Here is a 21979-nt window from a genome sequence, read left to right as displayed (position 1 = left end):
GGTATGAACTGATAATTGATAGGATAGAAGTCAGATGTGTTGGAATAGGAAGGTAGATGATTGGTTAGTGGGATGTGTTAAAATGGTAATTAGTTTCCGGATTATTGTATAATATGTACTAAATCAAACTGCATAAAATTGAGAGAAATCTATGTTTGGGAGGCTTCTTTGTTCCCGAGGCAGTGAACTGGCTTATAGACAAGGGGGTCTCTCTAATCATTTCTTTTCTGTATTTCAGACTTACTATAAGCCTCTGCTTGAGCCACTATTTACTTGTTTCCAGAATAAACTTTTCTTTTTATTTCACTTCTGAGTAAGTATTATTTGTTTTATTAGTGTAACAAACAAAACCAAGAACGTGGGTGTTCCAGAAATAATCAGTTGGGGTAAGCCCTAACGGGGATGATTATCTAATGTGTGATAATCGTAAGCAGACTCCACCACACCGCTATCATGATTTAATGACTTTGTATAGTTCTACATTAGGTATTTATTTAAAGAGAGTTAAAAATATTACAACAGATGTAGAACCTGTAATCTCTATCAAATGGGATGTTTGGGGGGGGGGGGGGGGGGGGTCGGGGCATGACCCATACAACTGGTTTTACTTTTCCCAGCCATTTGCTTAACACTTGTCCCAATTTTCTTTTTTCCCACTTGGAAATCCTCTTCCTTACAGGATTCCAGAAGTATGGTCACCTCCTCCCTTCCAGAACTCCCAGATACTTCCCTAGAATTCTCTTGGGAAAGGCTGACCTCACCCAACCAGTTCCTTTATTGCCTTCTCCACCACCCCCTCCTTCCCCTTGCTACTTTCTATAAAGTGTGGAATTTGAAACCGTAACCCTGAGAACAGATTTGATCTCCTCTGCAGTCTTGCAAAGTCCTAAATCAGTTCTCTCTTCAAAACAGCATGAGAAAAACAGGACCCCAACTCCAGTGGATCCTACCAATGCTGTGTAAACTTTCTACCAAATTCTGCTGCTGCTGCTTTTGCTGTTGGGGTGGCACTCTATTGCTGCGTCTTTCTTGTGTCTTGCTTCACTTGTGGATACTCCATACACCAGATAGACCTCTCGACTGCCTCTGTGGTGCATGGTGGATTGATGAAAAAAAAGAAAGAAAACCAAAAGCAGCTTCCTTTAAAACCACTTAGGGTCCCTTGTCCCAGCTGACTGTAGAACCATCCCCACTTGCTGTCTAAGCCTCCTTATAATGCCAGCAGAATCCCACACTAGCTATGCTTACCTGGTGTGGCCACTGACAATCATCTTGCTAAGGTGTTGGGGTTCTTCCCTCATCCAGTGAAGGTTCAAAGGATCCCATCCTTGTTGCCATTGTAGCATTGTGCAGGGTGTGATGTGGGCTACATCACCGGGTCTAATCGCTCTTGAACTTCACATTGAAGAAAAAAGAAACCCACAAATCCAGATCCTGCTCTGGTCTGGAATTTTCAACTCTCCAGCTCCGGCATTCACAAAGCAACCAAGTTCCAAAACAGGAAGGCTTTTATTCAGCAAAAAGATCACATTCAGTAATCAGTGTTAAGTGTATAAAGCTCTTGGGAAAATCATCCAGCCCTGCCTCTGTGGGGTTTTCAATCTCCAAGCATCAGGTGTAGTTTATCAGCACTCACCCGTGAGTCTCAAAATACAGCACAAATCCTTATAACATATTGGCTCAGGACTCAAAAGGAAAAAGCCCAAAAGTGTTCTTAACAGCAAGTTCATCATTAAGCATATCACTCAGTGCTTTCACTAGGTGTTGCCACCAAAAGGATTTATGAAAAACACAGGAAGGGTTTAAACATTTCTTCCAGCAACAAACTTTCAGTTTCAGTCCGTGACAGTTCATACGCTTTCCATAGGTTTGAACCACCATTTCCAGGACGCAGCCTAGAGCTATGTCCTTAGTGTACTTCCCACTGACCAGGTATTCTCAGTAACCTGAGCCCAGTTGTGAGCTATGACTGCCAGGAAGTCTCTGTAAACTACACACGGCTGAACTGAAGCTCTGGGTTCTTCAGGAGAAATTCCTAAATTCTCCTCCACTGGCAACTGTCCCCATTTCAGAACAAACTCCATTCATTCAGGCAGTTGCCCTCTGGCCTCCCCTTCAGGCAGGTCAGTGCCTGTCTCACAACAGCGCTTACCCTGGTGAGGACCAGGCTCCAGTTCCTCTCTCTTGCCACGATTCCTGGATCTGTATTAACTTTGGGGTCCTACTCACCCTGGTTTGGGTAGTTTGTTTACACCTGCTGCTAGTTCTCTGTGAGGAAGTTCCCTTCTCTCTCCCCTGCTCTGGCTCCCGCAGGCTTTCTATACTGGCTTCATCCTTGAGAGGATAGGCCAGTCTTTCCCCCACTTCCTCAGCCTCGCTTTGATTCTTAACTATACTGTTTAGTGAGCCAAGGGAACTAGGCTAGATCTAAACGCCGGCCCTTCCTTAAAGATCAACTCCTTTCCCTCTAGGAAGGCACTGCAGGGTGTGAAACGTCCCCCTTCTTGAGGACATGCCAGGTATTCTCCCCCTTCCACGGGTTCTGAACCTGTCCCGGGGAAGAATAGAATTAAGCACTCTTGAGAAGGGTTTAGAACCTTGGGGATCTGTCTTGGTAATTACAATCTCATCTTCTCCTGCTGCAGCCATTTAAGGGACGAATAATCAGCTACCAAGGTAAATTTTTCCTCTCTTAAATAGCATTCATAGTGGCAATCGGGTAAGGAAAAAGGCAAAAGGGAAACCAGGAGGGTGTCCTATGCTCCACAATACAGATGCCTATATTTGGTCTAAAACCCAGACTACTTTACGCATTGCAGCTACCCTGATATTAAGACTTACCTGCAGGTTTCAAAGAATGTTTCTGAAAGAAAGAAAATATGTTAATTAACTGTGAAACCCCCCCCCCCCAGCCTGAACCTCACACCAATGTTATGGTCATTTGAATTGCAAATAGCTTTGGATGAGAGTTGATAAAAATATGCCAACATAAAAAAAACAAAAGATTATATCAAAATCAGGAATTCTGGACATTCTGTCACATCAGCTTGCATGCCAAAAACACATCTATGCCTGAACATCTGGATAAGTCAAGCATAAAACAGGTCTGACTTGAACTTCATAGTGAAGCACTTACTTTTCTGATGATTTGTCTGTTCCTCGATCAGTTGATCTTAAGATTGAACGTTCTGGGGATAATGTTGGCGATTTCAATGCCAAACAAATTGGAGATGAGGTACGAACAGATGATGTAGAAAGGCCATGTCGTCGCAACTCCTGAACTGCACGCTCTCTGCCAAACAGTTATTTTTTAAAGACTGAATATAAATATTACAGCTACAATAATAAATCAAAGTAATCAAATCCTGCAAACATGCAGCTTTCTAGGCTTAGGGCTGCAGTGAATAATGTGCTATGGTTTTGCCCTTTTCAGGTTCACTGGTTTAAAAATAAAACATTGAAACTCATTGAAGTGGAGGAGTGGCCTAGTGGTTAGGGTGGTGGACTTTGGTCCTGGGGAACTGAGTTCGATTCCCACTTCAGGCACAGGCAGCTCCTTGTGACTCTGGGCAAGTCACTTAACCCTCCATTACCCCATGTAAGCCGCATTGAGCCTGCCATGAGTGGGAAAGCGTGGGGTACAAATGTAAAAAAAAAAAAAAAAAAAAATTTTAACTTGCTACACAAAAGTTTTAAATTGAACAAAATTATCTGTAGGTATAGATGTACTGTGTGTATTCCATTGTCCCTTCTTTGTATTGCTCCCTGACTCTTCAGGGCAGGCTAGATGGTGAGCCTAGGAACACAGTTGGGGAAGGGGGCAGCAAAGAGCAGCAGTAGTCAAAACAAAACAATAGATCCTGTGCACCATAGCACAAACTTGAAAAATCATCACTGCATGTTTTTATCTAGAGGGAGGGTATGCAATTTTCAGATATTCCTTTTACCTTGGGAAAACAGTCATTTCATTGTTTTATTTTATCTGTGTTTAAGAAAATGCACAAGCCAAGTTACATTAAAAAAAAATCATAAATCAAACTACACACACAACCATATGGGTTGCACATCAATTAAAAACAAACTTCTCAGTGTACCGAAAAATAAACTAATATACTCTATATCTCACACCAATATATAATTCAGTAAGATGAGATTCATGCTCCCTCACATAAGGAGGAAAAAGCCTCCATCGTCCCACGCTATTACACAGATCAATGGTGATCAAGGGTTCCAGTGTCTATCATAGGAATAAACAACTTCCTATGTGATTATTATCAACATTACACTCCGCAGCAAATCACATGCATAGAAAGTACTTAATTTATATATTTACTTCCACCACTGCAACAGTCTGACAGTGGCCAGTGTTTCAGCTTCAGTAACGCTCTCAGACACATCAGATATAGAGTATATTAGTATATTGTGAGTACTCTACCACCTTCCATTTGGTTATTATCGAAAAATAAAACCAGTTAATGCGATTGAGTGATTAAAAGTTTTAATCAATGTTCAGCCTTAATATATAATTTATTTTTTTTTAATCATCATCATAGGGGAAACAAATTAGTCAAACACAACATGTTACAGATCAGCATCTATATACAAAAGCCTTGCCCAATTCTTCCCAGCCCTTTACATTTTTCACATTCTGCTGTCTAACAAATATAAGTGGAGAAAGTATAGAGAGCATAGCTCATGGAATTCTTTCCAACCCCTTGGTCTGTATGTGTGTATATCTGTTCATGTTTATATATCTATATACATATCTATATATCTATACACACACACACATATGTGTGTGTGTGTCAGTGCATGCATGTTTGTATGCCTCTTTGTGCATGCTTACACGTTTGTGTGACCATGTTTTAGAGAGAGAGTGTGTGTGTTTATTTTTGTGTTAGTTTTCTGTGTGTCTGTGATTGGAAGAAGAGATGAAAGGGGAGGACTGTCTGATGTGCAAGTCTGTATTTGCTATGTTACTATTGATTAGGGCTGTACATTTAATGCGTTAATAATGCAATTAATGTGTTAAATGTTTAACGTGCATTAAAAACTTTAACTCGCGTTAAAGGGCAGCTCACCTGAGCTGCATGAACCGGCTGCTGGGTCAGCCCTGATGCTGTGGCAAGAGGACGAGGTAGCTCCCTAAGGTGCGAGGGAAGAAGAGCCAACCATGCACACCCATGAACCTGACGTGACTGCGGAGGTACGAGCCCGTGGCACTTCCGGACTGGGACAAGGCAGGAGAGGTCTGGACAGCAGCAATGGGGCCTAGAAGAGGGGGGCCAGTGAAGAAGGCCTGCATTCTATCACTAATGCTGCTTCTATCTGTTTCCTTTGACCTTGCATTTAACGCTGAAGGCAGTCTGTGTTTCCGTCGCCCGAAGTCTCTATCTGTGGTGTCCCGCCTCCTCTGACAGAACTTCCTGTTTCCGGGTGGGACACTAAAGAGAGAGAGAAGGACTTCGGGCGACGGACATACAGCCTGCCTTCAGCGTTAAATGCAAGGTCAGAGGAGGCAGGTAGAAGCAGCATTAGTGACAGATCCTGGATGTAAGAAATGGGGGAATAAAAAAACAAAAAGGGAGATGGAGAGTGTGCCCAGAGAAAGAAGAGATGGTGCCCCGGGAGGGGAGGACATGATGCCCATGGAGGGGAGGAGAGGAAGATGGGAGGACACGGTGCCTGGGGAGGACAGGAGAAGATGGGAGGACATGGTGCCTGTGGAGAGAAAGGGAAGGGGAGAGAGGAGAAAGGATGAGATGGTGCACATAAAGGGGAGAGGAGAGGACAAGGAGACGGTGCACAGGGAGGGGAGGAAGCTGGGAGGGCATGGTTCCTGTGGAAAGAAGGGAGATGGTGTGCATGGAAGAGAAGAGAGAATGAAGGAGATAGTGCCAATGGAGGAAAAGAGATGGAAATAAGATAGATATGAGCAGGAAGAAGAAAAATGGAAGAAAGTTGAGTGTGAAAGATGGATATAGGGCAGGAAATGAAGAGAGAGAGAAAAAAGAAATAGTGAATAAGACAGTAGGTAGAGGAAACAGAGTTCAGAGCACAAGAAAGAAGACCCAGAGACAGCAAATAAGATAATTCAAAATATACAATCACCAGACAAAAAAAAGTTGAGAAAGTTATTTTATTTATAGTTTAAGTAATTGAAATGTCAGTTTTGAGAATTTACATATGCTGTCTATATATTGCACTGTACAAGAGGAAATATGGAGGGGAGGGGCCTTTATGTGGCTAAATGAGTGGAACCCTAATATTGATCACTGTTTGCATGCTGCAGCTATTGGAATTGCCTTTTTATTTTGGGGATGGCGCCATTTTTCTTCAATTTCCCACCACACAGAAACTTCATGTCTACAGCACGTTAAATAGCCCCAGGCCACCACTGTCCTGTTCTGTGACTAAAGCAGCCTTCTAGAGCTCGGTCCCCACAGTCTTCCCATTGGCTGGATCTGACTGCTGCTAGTAATCCTAGAAACAGGCAAGATAGGCTCACTCACATGGACTGCAAATACAGTTTTTAATCTCTGAAAAATGTCCAGGCATGTTAGCTATCCACAAAGCTTCAGGCATAAAATGTAAAAATCAGTAGACTCCTGAAACAAAGCTGACAGTTGTCATTCCTAACCTTCTGAATCCTGATCTGATAGGGCTCCCATAAACTTAAGCACCCTATAAGTCAAGAATCAAAAGGCCCTTACCTAATAATATTAGGGAAAGCCAGTGAGAACAATAGGACTGAAAATAATAAGAAAGCATAAGGAATGGCAAGTCAAATGCAAAGTGCTGATAAAGAAGGCAAAGAAGGACTTTGAAAAAAAGATTGCATTGGAGGCAAAAACACATAGTAAAAAAAATGTTTTTAAAAGGTATATTAAAAACAAGAAGCCGGCAAAAAAATCAGTTGGACTGCCAGATGACTGAGGGGTAAAAGGGGCAACTCAGGGAAGACAAAGCCATAGTGGAGAGATTCACTGAGGAAGATTTGGGAGAGATACTGGTGCCAGAAATGGTATTCAATGCTGACAAGTCATAGAAACTAAATGAAATCAATACAAACCTGGAAGATGTAATGGGGCAATTTTGACAAATTGAAGAGTAGCAAGTCACATGGACTGGATGGTATACATCCCAGAGTACTGCTAGAATTGAAAAATGAACTTTCAGAGTTATTGTTAGTAATATGTAATTTATCTTTTAAAATCAAGCATGGTACCAGAAGATTGGAGGGTGCCAATTTAACACTGATTTTTTAAAAAGAGTTCCAGAGGTGATCTGGGAAATTATAGACTGGTGAGCCGGACATCGGTGCCGGGCAAAATGGTAGAGAATATTATAAAGAACAAAATTACAGAGCTTATTCAAAAGCATGGATTAATAAGACAAAGCCAACATAGATTTAGTGAAGGAAAATCTTGCCTCACCAATTACATTTCTTTGAAGGGCTGAACAAACACATGGATAAAGGTGAGCCGGTCGATATTGTGTATCTGGATTTTCAAAAGACTCCAGAGGAAATTGGAAAGTCATGGGGTAGGAGGTAGCGTTCTATTGTGGATTAAAAACTGGTTAAAAGATAGAAAACAGATAGTAAGGTTAAATGGTCAATACTCTCAGTGGAGAAAGGTAGATAGTGGAGTTCCCCGGGGGACTATGCTGGGACCGCTGCTTTTTAACATATTTATAAATGATTTAGAGACGGGAGTAACTAGTGAGGTAAAATTTGCTGACGACACAAAATTATTCAAAGTTGTTAAATCACAAGAGAATTGTGACAAATTACAAGAGGATCTTATGAGACTGGGAGATTGAGCATCCACATGGCAGATGACGTTTAAAGTGAGCAAGTGCAAAGTGAAGCATGTGGGCAAGAGATTCCACATTCCACGTAACGCAAGGTTCCACATTAGGAGTCACCAACCAGGAAAGGGATCTAGGTGTCATTGTTAATGATACGTTGAAACCGTCTGCTCAGCGTGTGGCAGTGGTGGCTAAGAAAGCAAGTAAAATGTTAGGTACTATTAGGAAAGGAATTGAAAACAAAAGTGAGGACGTAATAATGCCTTTGTATCGCTCAATGGTGTGACTGCACTTTGAATATTTTGTGCAATTTTGGTCACTGCATCCATGGGCGTAGTTTGGGGGTCAAGGGGGGGGTGTTGCCCCCCCCCCCCAAACGCAGGACCGGTCCCTCCTTCCTGCCCTCAGCTCCCTGACAGTCCTCCTCTCCGTTCCTTCCTGCCTCCCCCCCCCCGTGCTTTTCAGCAGCGACGACAGTGAAAAAAACAGAACAGCAAGCGGGCTCGCCTCCAGCCTTTCCCTTCCCTCACAGTGTCCCGCCTTCTTATGATGATATATTTCCTGTTTCCGTGAGGGTGGGACATTGTCCCACCCCCTTTATCATTTCTGTCACCCTTCTCTGTACCTTTCTAATTCTGCTGTATCTTTTTTGAGACGCAGTGACCAGAATTGAACACAATATTCGAGTTGCAGTCACAGCATGGAGCGAAACAAAGGCATTATAATATTCTCAATTTTGTTCTCCATTCCTTTTCTAATAATTTCTAACATTATTTGCTTTCTTAGCAGCTGCTGCTGCTGCACACTGGGTGGATGGTTTCAACGGTGACACCTAAAATCCTTTTCCTGGGCAATAACTCCTAATGTGGGAACCTTGAATCACGTAGCTATAGTTTGGGTTTCTCTTTCCTACATGCATCACTTTGCCATCTGCTATTTGGATGCCCAGTCTCATGAGGTCCTCTTGCGTTCTTTCATAATCCTCTTGTGACTAAACAATTTTGAATAACTTTGTGTTGTCAGCAAATTTAATCACCTCATTCGTTATTCCTGTTTCTAAAGCATTTAAAAATATGTTAAAAAGCAGCAATCCCAGCACAGACCCCTGGGAACCCCACTATTTACCCTTCTTCATTGAAAATATTGACCAGTTAACCCTATTCTTTGTTTTTAATCTTCTAACAAGTTCTTAATCCACAATACAACACTGCTTCCTATCCCATGACTTTCTAACTTTCTCAGAAGTCATTCATGAGATACTTTGGGGCTCATTTTCGAAAGAGAAGAACATCTAAAAACTGGCATAAAGCAGCATTTGGATGTTTTGCTCACCAAAACAACAAAATTGGTATTTTTGAAATCCATTTTCCAGATGGCTTTCTATGCAGTTCATCTGCAGTGCTTCCAAATCTCAAGGGGGCATGTTAAGGGCGGGATTTGGGCGTTCCTAAGACCTGGATGTTTTTTTTTTTTTAGCCATAATGGAACAAAATGAAAACGACCATGACAAAGATTAAGATGTTTTGAGCTAGTCCTGTTTTAATAATGACTAAGGAACAAAAAAATGCCCTAAATGACCTGATGATCACTGGAGGATAAAGGAGTGCTCCCTTATTCCCCTAGTGGTCACTGACCCCATCCAACCCCCCACAGATGTACATACCAGCCTCTATGACAGCCTCAGATGTTATAGCCAGTCCTATTACAGCAGCATGCAGGTCCCTGGAGTAGCCTAGTGGTCGGTGCAGTGCGCTATGGAGAAGGGGACCCAGGCCCATATCCCACTCTGTTACACTTGTGGTGTAAAGTGTGAGCCCTGTAAAACTCACCAAAAACCTATACAGGTGACACCTGCAGCCATAAGGGCTATTGTAGTGAAGTACAGTTGGATAAAGCAGGTTTTTGGTAGGCTCTGGAGGGCTCACTATACAAGGGAGTAACGGTGAGATGTGTACCTAGGAGTTTTATGTGAAGTCCAATGCAGTGCCCCCCTAGGGTGCCCCACTGCTCTGCTGGGATGTCTGTGTGGCCAGTCTACTAAGAATGCTGGCTTCTCCTACATCCCAATGGCTTGATTTTCATATGAACATTTTTTTTTCTGAAATGGACCAAAAAAGATAAACTTACAGAGCACAAAAACATATAGCAAAGGGCATTTTTGAAAAAAAAAAAAGAAAAACCAACAACCCCAAAGATAGACGTTTTGCTGTTTCAAAACTGACTATATTTGCTATGCAGATTCTGGACGTTTTGAGAAAAACATCTAAAGTCGGAATTAAACCTCATATCAAATACCTTCTGAAAATCCAGATACACAATATCAGCTTTCTAATCTTTAGCTACATGTTTATTCACTCCCTCAACTTGTACAATATAACCCATAACCAAGTTGTAACAAATGTATTTTCATTATTCTTATCTTATTGTAAGCCACACTGAGCCCGTAAAGAGGTGGGAAAATGTGGGATACAAATGCAAACAATAAATAAATAAAGAAATGTAGCAGATTGGCAAGGCAAGATTTCACTTGACCAAATCCACGCCTGTGCATATGCTCAGTAATTTTGTTCTTATAGTCTCTACCATTTTGCCCGGCACCACAGTCAGGCTCACTGGTCTACAATTTGCTGGATCATCTCTGGAACCCTTTTTAAACATTAGTGTTACATTGGCCACCCTCTAATCTTCCAGTACCATGCTTGATTTTAAAGATAAATTACATAAAAATAACAATAGCTCTTCAAGTTCATTTTTTTAGTTTTATTAGTGCAGGTTTTCAAGGCAGAAACTAGGTTCGTGAGCCCTTGGGTCACTGCCGAGGAGCGGCAGTGGCAGGCAAAACCACCCCACACCAAGAGACAAGGCAGAACTCTGACTGAAACAGCTAGGCTTCACCTGCACTTGACCGCCCTTCCCCAGGAGTTGAGCCCCTGGGTGCAGGCGGCCGGCAGGACTTAGCGGACAGGGCAGGAACTGAATACCAACTAGGCTGAACAGAGACTGAGGGTCAGAGGGGAAAGGAATATACATGGGCAGCAAGGCAGGAAACTGGGCTAGGAGTCATAGACAGACAAAACTACACAAAGCAGGAAATGGACAAGCTAAAGGACAGGAACTGAATGCTGACAAGCAGCCACTGAAACAGGGTACAAACATTGACAGAAAAGAGACAGGACTGAAAGCTGCAGAGCAGCCACTACACAAGAGACACAGACAAACAGAAATAGACCAAGAATACAAACCAGAAACAAGACTAAGAAATAAGCAATAAACCTAAGCTAAACTACACACAGACTAACTAGAATAAGACAAGGAACTATACAAGAAACCAGAATAGGCGGAAGTGCAACAAAGCACCAACAAACCAGGGACCTTAGACGATGCAAAGGCAAACACAGAAGTTTCCAGGTGATTAATAAAGCCCATCAGCTGCAGGAATCACAAGGCAGCTACGGGTGCTGTTCAGGCACAAACAAGAAAAGCAAGTCTGGCAGCCCGGAAGATCTGGACCGGACTGAAGTCTGGAACGGGTGACAGTCCATAGTAGCCACTGGTTCTGGCCACCAGAGGGTAAGGTGAGCACAAACAAGCAAACATTCACATACGTGACAATTAGTACCCTGTGATGTATACCATTTGGTCCAGGTGATTTGCTACAGCCTCAGATGTTATAGCCAGTCCTATTACAGCAGCATGCAGGTCCCTCGAGTAGCCTAGTAGTCGGTGCAGTGCGCTATGGAGAAGGGGACCCAGGCCCATATCCCACTTAGTTACACTTGTGGTGGAATCCGTGGAGGCTCGGGAGCTGCTAGGAGATCGACACATCTGCATCTCCTGTATCGAGGGGGAGCGATCCTCTCGGCACCAACACTTCTTGGATGCCAACTCTCGACGCCCCAGAGCTCTTGGTACTGTGTGTGTCAAAGGAGAACGATGACGGTGTTTCTTTGCCTTCGCTCGATGCCCATCATCGAAACTCCTCGGTACCGACGAGGAGGACGTGGAATCCTCACATCACCTCGGGGTCGGGTCCAACGAAGGTCGGTCCCGGGGAGCCTGCATAACAGGAGGCCTCGAGGCAGGTGGAGACCCACTCGACACCTCACTGCTCCCAGCGTGAGTTGGTCTCTCAGCAGCCATTACCTCTCCTCCCGACATTGATGCTCCTTTCGATGTCGACGCCGCTTACCTCGGTACCAATGTCGATGTCGAAGGACCGGACCGAGCCCCAAAAAGCTTTTCTCATTGTGCTTCTCGAGACGCTTGGGTCTGTTTCTTCATACGAAGACACAGACTACAAGCGGCTGGGCTATGGTCGGGCCCAAGGCACTGGATACACCAGGCGTGGATATCGGTACCTGAGATGGTCCGGTTGTACTGAGTACAACGTTTGAAGCAGCTGGGTGTCTTTGATGACATGGAAGGGAAAACGGCTTCGGCGAAATTAAAAGACGCAATTGTGCCTGTTAAAAGAAAAAGGGGCAGAAAAAAATAAGGGAATAAACGGGCCGCATCAAAAAAACAAAGGAAATTTTAAAAAGGGACAAAACTAAAAATATACTATGGGATTTTTTTTCTTTTTTTAGTGATAATATAATAAAATAAAGAAAAAATTAGAAAAAAAAGTGAATAGTCGTGAAGACTCTTTCCTGGGTCTGAGAGGAGCACAGAAAAAACCTACCGCACCTCAACGCGGAGAAAAGAAAACTGAAGAGGCACGCTCACACGACGGGCGGGATGTTGTGCGCGCTATTCGCGCACCAGAAGATTCTGGCAAAACTTTTTATTTTTGCTGGGAAAAATTTGCCGTGTCCTGCGCCAACACGGACGTCGACCCACATGTGAGAACAAGCAGCCTGCTTGTCCTCGGAGAAAAAACAGCCGCCAAAATATTGGCTGCAGAGAAATTGGTACAAAGGATACTGAATCTAAACAAGTATTAAAAAAAACCCACTTAAAAACTGATTTCATTGAATCATCTGTTTTATTTGGTCCTCAAAAAGCAATCTATTCAGCTTATTAGTTACTAACTTGTATTGTTTATATTAAATAGAACTGGCCATAGCACCAATCCATGAGGCACTCCACTACTTGACTTGCTTTTCTCTGAGCAGGTTCCATTTACCACCACCCTCTGTCGTCTGTCAACCAGTTTCCAATCCAGTTTACCACTTTGGGTCCTAACTTCATGCTGGTCACAGCTTATTCATGAGCCTCCTGTGAGGAACCATATAAAAGGCTTTGCTGAAATCCAAGCAGATTACATCTAGTGTGTGTCCTCTATTCTGTTCTCTGGTCACTCAGTCAAAGAAATCAGATTAGTTTGATTTTCCTTTGGTAAAACCATGGTGCTTCAGATCTTGTAGCCTAATAGATTCTAGGAAGTTCACGATAGTTAATTCATCCGAGGTGGCCAGGTGGTGGCACTGATACTACTATATGTAATAAAATATTCCTCTATTTCTTTTTTCTCCTCTTCTTTATTCTTCTGTCTTATCATTTTACTGTAGTTCTTCTTTTCCTTATAGCATCCTATTTTAGTTTTAAAGTGAGAAAACGTAGGGATTTGAGAATGACGAATCTCCCTCATTGTTCACTCCAGTTTTGGTTAAATATATCCCTGTAGCCAGAATCTGGACTAAATTTCAGGTAGCGACTAAGCTAATGGCTACTTCATTATTTAAATCACAATATCATTTAAATCACATATCATATTCACACACACCTACTGTAGGCTACAGAAATCAAAATGCATTTCAGAGATTTTGTAGTACTGTAAATGCTTATGTAGACAGCTCTAGTGTTCTGCTCCCTTAAGAAGCACAGAGACCTCTAGTGGTACTATTAAAGAACTGGACTTTATCTTGCAAAGACCCCCTCTGCTTCTGGAACAAGGGAAGGGCTCTCCTAACCAGTGAAGTAAAGGTGGCAGGAAACCCCTCTTGGATGGTAACTACAACACTAGCCAAAACTGGGTTTTTATTTGCCTTTGGCTCTTCTTCCCCGGCCATTGTACCATACAGCAAAGTGAAGAGTGTCCTTGGCTAGCCCAGCCATTGCAAATGGAGCAGTAAGGAGTGGAAGGCAGTGACACAGAGCTGATGAAGCTGCTGCACTAGCCACTTGGTGTAAGATGGAATGAAGAACCAGCCAACCACCACATACTGCAGAGGGAAATTAAGGAGAATGCAGTAGGAGAAACTCCTACTTATTGTTGAAACTCCTCTTATTGACCTATAAGTGCATTCACTCTGCAGCTCCTCAGTACATCTCCACTCTCATCTCTCCCTACATTCCTCCCCGGGAACTCCGTTCACTGGGTAAATCTCTCTTATCTGCTCCCTTCTCCTCCACCGCTAACTCCAGACTCCGTTCCTTTTATCTTGCTGCACCATATGCCTGGAATAGACTCCCTGAGCCGGTACGTCAAGCTCCATCTCTGGCCGTCTTCAAATCTAAGCTAAAAGCCCACCTTTTTGATGCTGCTTTTAACTCCTAACCTTTATTCACTTGTTCAGAACCCTTATTTTATCATCCTCACTTTAATATTCCCTTATCTCTTGTTTGTCCTGCTTGTCTGTCCTGCTTGGATTGTAAGCTCTGCCGAGCAGGGACTGTCTCTTCATGTTCAAGTGTACAGCGCTACGTACGTCTAGCAGCGATATAGAAATGATAAGTAGTAGTAGTAATATCATATTCAGATCAACACAACTGCTGAATAATGTTGAAAAATCAAAACCCTAAACTTGCAGAGTGATACTGTCTATATCAAAAATCAAAGGGGGAAAAATGCTTTCCAGCTCGGTGCATTACCTGGTTTTGATTGTTCCATGGTATGGTTCCCTGAGGAAGAATTTCGAAACGGGACCGTTGGAATCTACACACAAGCAGGAACAGTTTGTGACTCATGCCATAAAGATAAGTGATTCTGTGGTTTTGAGCACCATATATGAGTTATTACACGCAAGCTGGAATAGATTGTCCATACATAAAATACAAGGTCTATGTTTTTTATGAACACTGGACTTATAAAAAAATTTTTTGGACACATAATTTTGATATGATTTGATTTTTTGGTTCTACTAGAATAGCACTATTAAATTTCAAAAAAATTGATTTTTTTCATTGGGGGGTTTTTCAGTCTATGATGACTTGTTGTGCGTGCAATAGATTTTGATCTTGAATGTTGCCGTACTAGTTGAGACTTTTTCCCCCTTTGATTTTTGATATAGGCAGTATCACTCTGCAAGTTTAGGGTTTTACTTCATTATTTAACACATTTGAAAAAGTACAAAGCTGTCTTGACATGTGTCTGGTATTTGTAATAAATAATAGTCCACCTTTTATTCTTGATGCTATAACACTTTGATTAAATAAGGAGCTTTTATTCGGTAATTTTCATTCTTTGGAAGGAAATATTATGTTGACTCCAATTTTGAAAATAAAAAAACATGAACACAAGATATTACCAACTATCGACCTGTAGCTTTTGTACTATTATTTACAAAAATTATGGAGGGATGGGCTAGTACTCAATTGCTAAATTTTATAGAGGATTTTAATATCCTACATCATTCCCTATCAGGGTTTTGAACAGGTTACAGCATGGAGACTGTGGTATGTTCTTTAGTAGACTAGGCTAAACGCTTACTCACTTTGGGAAATAGAGCTGTACTTATATCGATCTATAGAGTGTGTTTGATTTGGTTGATCATGGTATTTTACTACAAGAACTGAAAGAAATAGGAATTTATGGGTTATTCCTAAAATGGTTCTCTAGGTTTTTTTTTTTTTTTTTAAACACAACATTCCTATAGAGTGAAGGTGGATGGCGTGTTATCAGATCCTTAGTATGCAGAATGTGGTGTTCTTCAGGGTTCACCACTTTCCCCAATACTGTTTAATATCCTAATGCAATCTTTAGGGATAGAACTGGAATAAACAAAAACTGTTATTTGTGCAGATAATATCTGCATTTTGTTTCCCTTGGTAGTGGATGATTAAAAAAAAGATCTGGGAGGCCTAATAAGTTGCCTAAACTTAGTGGAAACATGGGGTTATTCCCATAAACTCAAATTAAATGAAGATAAAACTAAATTTTTATTGTTCGGTCCACCAGATAATATTAGGAAAGAACTATTACTATCACTGGAAAACAACTTTAAATTTGAAAAAATGGCCCGAATTTTGGAGATTTTAGTCAATAGACAACGTACTATGGAACACTAGGTTAACAAACTGGTGAAAAATTAATTCAATATACTTAGAAAATTGAGAACCATTTGGAAGAATTTTGAGGAATCAGTTTTTTGGTTGATTGTACAAACACTTAAACTTGCATATATTGATTATTGTATCATAGTGTACACAGGATGTTCTAAACTTTTTTTTTCCGAAGATTACAAGTAATACAGAACACTGCAGCCCTATTAATATATGGTGCATGTCACTACAACAGGGTCTCTCTTTTATTCCTGAAACTTCATTGGCGTCTGATACAGGCAAGAGTAGAATTCAAACTTCATATTTTTATATTTAAGATCTTACATGGTCAAGTTCCGATGTAACTGATACCTTTTAATCAATCTAACTGTAAGTAGTCAGTTTTATTTGTTATGGAACCAAATGCAACTTAGTTTTCCATCTTTGAAAGCAATTAGGCTTTATGGTCATTTTACATCATCCATTTCATACCAAGCTCCTTCTATTTGGAACTCATTTCCAGTCTCTATAAGATCTGAGTTTAACTATTCTCTATTCAGGAAAAATCTGAAAACATTTCTACTTCAACAATTTATTACTGCAAAAGGACTGCTAAAATATTTGTAAATAGCATGCAGCAGTTTGCCCATCAAAAAGTGACTAAAATTGCTTACCGTTCAAAGCGTTCTGTGGTAAGCTGCCTTTTCATGATATCAAATTCAGTTTGAAGTTGTGCCACCTTACTTCGAAGCATGGAAACTTCTCGAGTCTGATTGTTTCTTTAAAAAAAAAAAAAAATCTCTTACAATATACAGTTTCATGGAGGAGATCATATACATTTAATAGAATTGCTTGAGGAATATCTAAACAGATCCAAGATGATCAAATGAATCAAAGACAGAAAACAGTCAAAAAGCTGTGGAAAGATGCAATGAATTAATTATATAGTGGATGATTTTCCTGAAAACAGACAGCAATAACATCTCAATAGCTTTGGAAAAAACAAATTGTAAATTCTATTCTACACATTGGCATGAGCGTGTGATCAAGTATGCATGTAAGTAGCCTCTTATAAAATATCAACGGTTGTAAAAATACACATGTTGACATGATGGTGTGTACTTTGCCAGTAGGCTTGTAAAGAGTTGGAGTTTAGATGGAACATGCATGTACATGAATATATTATAAAATATAATAATTTACATGCATACTTAAAAATGATAGGTGTGAACATTTACACCTGCTTCAGGGCAGGTGTTAATATCTATGTCTACAATACAGGCATGACTTCTCGTCATAAAGGCAGTTAATAAATCCAATACTTTTATAAGTACATGCCTACTTCATAAAATTCATGTAACGTTGGCACCTGAAAATGCATCTACATTTGGCAACCCCTTATAAAATTACTCTAATCTCCATTTTGCAAATTCCTCTATATATGAAATGGGATATTTAGGTCAAGATGTTCACAATTCTCTGAGTATTTTACAAAAGACTCTGCTGAATGCCGAGCCTTTTCTAAAACAAGTATAAAGATGCTGGCAAATACACATATATTTGACCCGATGTACAGTGGGAGCAGAAATGTGTTCAAAACAAACAATAAAAAGTGACATCTCTCATGGTTTTACATTTGAAAGCGCCAATCTATCAACATACACATTTAAGTGCTGGATTTCACAAGACTGCATGTATAAAAGGAGCCAATTAAGAAGCAGAGTGAATTTACTTAAAAACAACAACAACAAAAAACACAACAATCTCAGGTTATATTAGAAACCACTGAAGCCTGAAGTCCAGTTGTCTCTTCAGTCACTGATGAAGAGCCCAAAGGGAAAGGGGATGGGACTTGATATACTGACTTTCTGTGGTTACAATCAAAGCGATTTACACATTATATTCAGGTACTTACGTTGTACCTGGGGCAATGGAGGGTTAAATGACTTGCCCAGAGTCAGAAGGAACTGCAGGGGGAACCAAACCAGTTCCCCAGGCTACTCCTCCAGGTCCAAATGGGCAGGTAGCTGACACTTACACATGCTTTAGAGCTCATATAAATGCGGACAGGTAAAGTTTAAAAAATATATTGATTTTATTTACAAAAGTTGGCTTCCATGAGGTTTACAATCAAAAGTAAAACTGCCTTTTAATATATAAACTTAAACATGTATAATATTCTGAACTACCCAAATGATTCCCTCTTAAAATCTACAGAGTTGCAGGGGCACAAGGTGACGTGTGAGAGGAGTGAGCGCTCTCTCGAGTCAACTCTCCTTTTTCTTTTAAGTTAGCTTAATTAGATGTGCAAAAAGAAGGGCAAGTCACGTACTTTCCCTGTAGTGTTGACTAAAAGCCTAGTGATTGGCCCAATGGATTGCTATGCTATGGTAGTGAGATCTTCCAAGTGCATGCTGTCTAGACAGAACCAGCATCCCAAGCTTGTCCTCAGGAGAGGTTTTCGATTACTGAAGTTATTACTGAGAGCTCCTTGGCACGGCCAGGGTGAGTTGTGGTGGAGCTGGATGAGAACATAAGAATAGCCATACTGTGCATTCTAGCCCAGTATTCTGTTTCCAACACAGGTCAAGTGGAGTATATCTCCTTGCTGGGTTATCTGATGGAGGAGCAATGAAGGAAACCGCTAACCTACTTACTGGAGCAGTTGAAGCCCAAACTAAGTTAAGCAAGCTTATGCTTTTTGATAAACTTACATTAATAACTTTGGATAAAATAGGGGACACTTTAGAGAACCTGGAAAAGGTCCTTAAACCAAAAGCTTATTACTTTGTTTTCTCAGATTTTGAAATCTGATGCTCAATTTAATAAAACAAAGTATTTTTATTGGAAAACAAGATGGAGAGCACAGAAAGAGATATTAAAACAGCAAGCTGCATTGATGAAATATATTGGTTCATTGTAAGGTTTAGAATTTGGATAATGTTTTCAGATATCGGATCCTTTGCCTTATCAATGTTCCTAAAATTCCATTTATAGTGCTTGCACTTATTAGAGATTATCAAAATTCCTGAACAGTCTTATCCCACTTTATCAAAGGTATATTTACCACTTTTTGTTAAAAAAGGGTAGTGTACAACCATTAGTGGCGGCATAAGATAGTTCCCTTGATGATCTGAATTTAGTATAGACTTGAGTAGATGAAGACAAAGGAGTAACACTAGCAACTTTAATAGTTAATTTTGTCCTTGAACTGGATGGTGATTAGATTTTGAAGCTTTTCTTCCATCATCATACTGTTTTATTTCTGAATTTTGTTAGAACTACTCAAAAAGTGTGCCAGTTCTTTTTTATTAAGACTACGTGTATTGCAAATGGTGTGTGTGTGTGTGTGTGTGGGGGATCTTTTTTTTGGCATAATTATCCTTGTAAATGTGCAGTTAAATTAAAATCTATTAAGTATATATTTTATGATCCTGCCCATATGACTATGTTTTTGAATTCTAGAGCCAGGAGTATTCCTGATATATCCATCAGTACTTCAGTTACATCTACATCGCAGTAGGATTAGTCAGCCTTAGACTTCCTCTTGAATTACAAAATATTTTTAAAGACTTCCTAAAATTGAGCCTAGTCTTTCTCCTGATTGTGGACTGTTATAGTAGAACAAGTAATGTTGTGATATTGAGATTGGTTTCAATTTTTTTCCTTTTTTTATTCAAATTTCTGTAACAAGATGTTTTCTTGTGATGTTACTGTAAACTTTCTAAATATAAAAGAAAAAAAAATAATCTATTCAGCAGCACATCTAGGAAGGAGCAACTCCTGCCTGGATAAGTGCTGCTCACTGGTTAGCCACAGATTTTCAGCAGCATTATCCAGATAATGCCGCTGAAAATCTTTACTGACTATCCTGGCATTATTCAGATAGTACCAAACGCAATTCTGGGTAACCAACAAAAATCGGTTTCAAATTTCAAAATTAGCAAACTATAACAGAAATCCTGATTAGAACTTTAAAGTATTAGAAATATTCTCATTTACTCATATTGTATAAATAATTACTTTTTGTAAAAAGCTCAATAAAATTTTATAAATATTTATTTGTTGTGCTCAGTTTTGTTGGTGTATTGCTGTGGACTAAAAGTCCAAGCTTTGCAGGGACACCACATTTACATCATAGCACATCCTACCTCCATTCTGATCACAATATTTAATTAATGGACAATATCCAGAAAATGATGTTAAAAAACTAATGTTCAAAAAAATATTGAATAACAGCTACTTAGCTTAGGTAGAGATTGTGCAGAACCAAAGATCTTCTTCCTGCAAAGTTCTTGTCCACTGCAATACTTTAAAAAAAAAAAAAAAACCACTCCGTGCAAGACATAAGATCAAAAGAATCACTGTTCATAGAACAGTGAACAGTGATTCTTTTGATCTTATGTCTTGCATGGAGAATATTTGAGAAATATGAGAATATTTCTAATACTTTAAAGTTCTAATCAGGGTTTCTGTTATAGTTTGCTATTATTCAGATAGTGTCAGGGCAGTCCAGAGGTGGAGCCAGAAGTTATCTGTGTACCACTGATATTAAGCACCAGTATTCAGATAACTATCTGGATAAGTTAAGACTTCAAAATAGCTGTCTTAACTTTTCCAGATAGTTATTCAGACACTAGTACTGAATATCAGCGGTACCTGGATAACATCCTGCAGCTGCCTTATACCTGTAGATTCAGCAATAGTATCTAGATAAAGCCCTGCACTGAATTTAGACCTTCTTAAATTAAAAAAAGAAAAGTAGAAATTTGTTAAGATACAGAAAAACAAGTCAACCCAGTGTATTTAGCGCAACACCAATTTATGCAATAAATCAAAGGACTGGAAGAACAATGGGCTCAAACAACTATTTGTAGAATTCACACAAACATATTGTTTTTAAAAAACAGTGAATACTGGAAGCTTCAAGAGACCCAAGCATGGGTAGTGGATATTCTGTTTTGGGATATTCTCTCTATGCACACATTTTTTCATCTTTAGAATTAGCTAGTGAGTAGCTGTACCAAAGACCTATGGCTATAAAGATGAATTATACTTACAAAATTCAAACCAGCTATTATTTCAGATTCAGAAGCTGTATAGGGATAGCACAGAGAACAGTACAAGTGTTGAAATTACTGGGAACATTAGTGGAAATGTTTATAAATGTTAGCGTAGAAGAGGTAAAATGAGCAATGTCTTCATTTCTAAAAATCACAATAATAATCAAGAGTAATACATAACTCACAGTTTACTTTCTGAAAGTGTTAGTTTGTCTTTTAGAAGCTGAATTTCTGAATCCTTCTCATGGGATGATAAATGACTCTGAAATTCTTTCTCACGATTAGTAGCCAACAGGGTTTCAAGGTTTTGAATGGTAAGTCGTTCACTAGCTAATTGCTTCTTCAAGAGCTCTGTTTCTGATTTTACATCTCCAAGTTCAGCCACAATCTGGAACAAAAACAAACAACTTTAATTATGATTAAGAGTAAACGAAAAATAGAGGACAAAATAAACAAAGACTCAAATAATGAGACAAACCAAAAAAAAACAAGCAAGGTGATCTTTTGAGCATTCTAGAAAATATTGCAGATTTACCCCCCTGTTTACAAAGCCGTGCGGCAATGCGGATACAGCCCATTCAATTGAACGGGCTGTGTCGCCATTACTGCACCGACAGCCGCTAGTGTGGCTTTGTAAACAGGGGGGTTAATTCTCTTTATAATTTACTACATGTAAGTTGCTCACCCTGTGGATCACATTTCAAAAAACATTTTTACTGCCCTTTCAGACATTTAAGGATTGATTTTGTTTCCATACACACCTGAAATTACATGTGGTGATTTCAAAATGCAATCAATGAAATCTCCGCCCTCAACGTAACCCTGCCCACTTTTTAAAAAAAATTAATTTTATTGAGCAACTGTCAACACAGGTACAACAGATCATCAAAAAGTCTCAGAAT

General features: G+C 40.0%; 1 protein-coding gene across 1 annotated transcript in view; it reads right to left on the bottom strand.

Moving 5' to 3' along the window:
• The window catches only part of CEP135 (centrosomal protein 135), a 445305-nt gene that overhangs the window by 24270 nt on the left and 399056 nt on the right, over positions 1-21979 (bottom strand). The window contains exons 22-24 of the mRNA XM_030191406.1: positions 21263-21465; positions 16689-16793; positions 3137-3292 (exon numbers count right to left, since the gene is read on the bottom strand). Of these exons, the coding sequence (XP_030047266.1) occupies positions 3137-3292; positions 16689-16793; positions 21263-21465 (464 nt within the window). The remainder of the gene's footprint in view (positions 1-3136; positions 3293-16688; positions 16794-21262; positions 21466-21979) is intronic.

Source organism: Microcaecilia unicolor, chromosome 2 (genome assembly GCF_901765095.1).
Source record: "Microcaecilia unicolor chromosome 2, aMicUni1.1, whole genome shotgun sequence".
In the NCBI taxonomy this organism is placed as follows: Eukaryota; Metazoa; Chordata; class Amphibia; order Gymnophiona; family Siphonopidae; genus Microcaecilia; species Microcaecilia unicolor.
The sequence above is the reverse complement of the archived record's forward strand: the minus strand, read 5'-3'. Positions and strand labels throughout refer to the sequence as shown.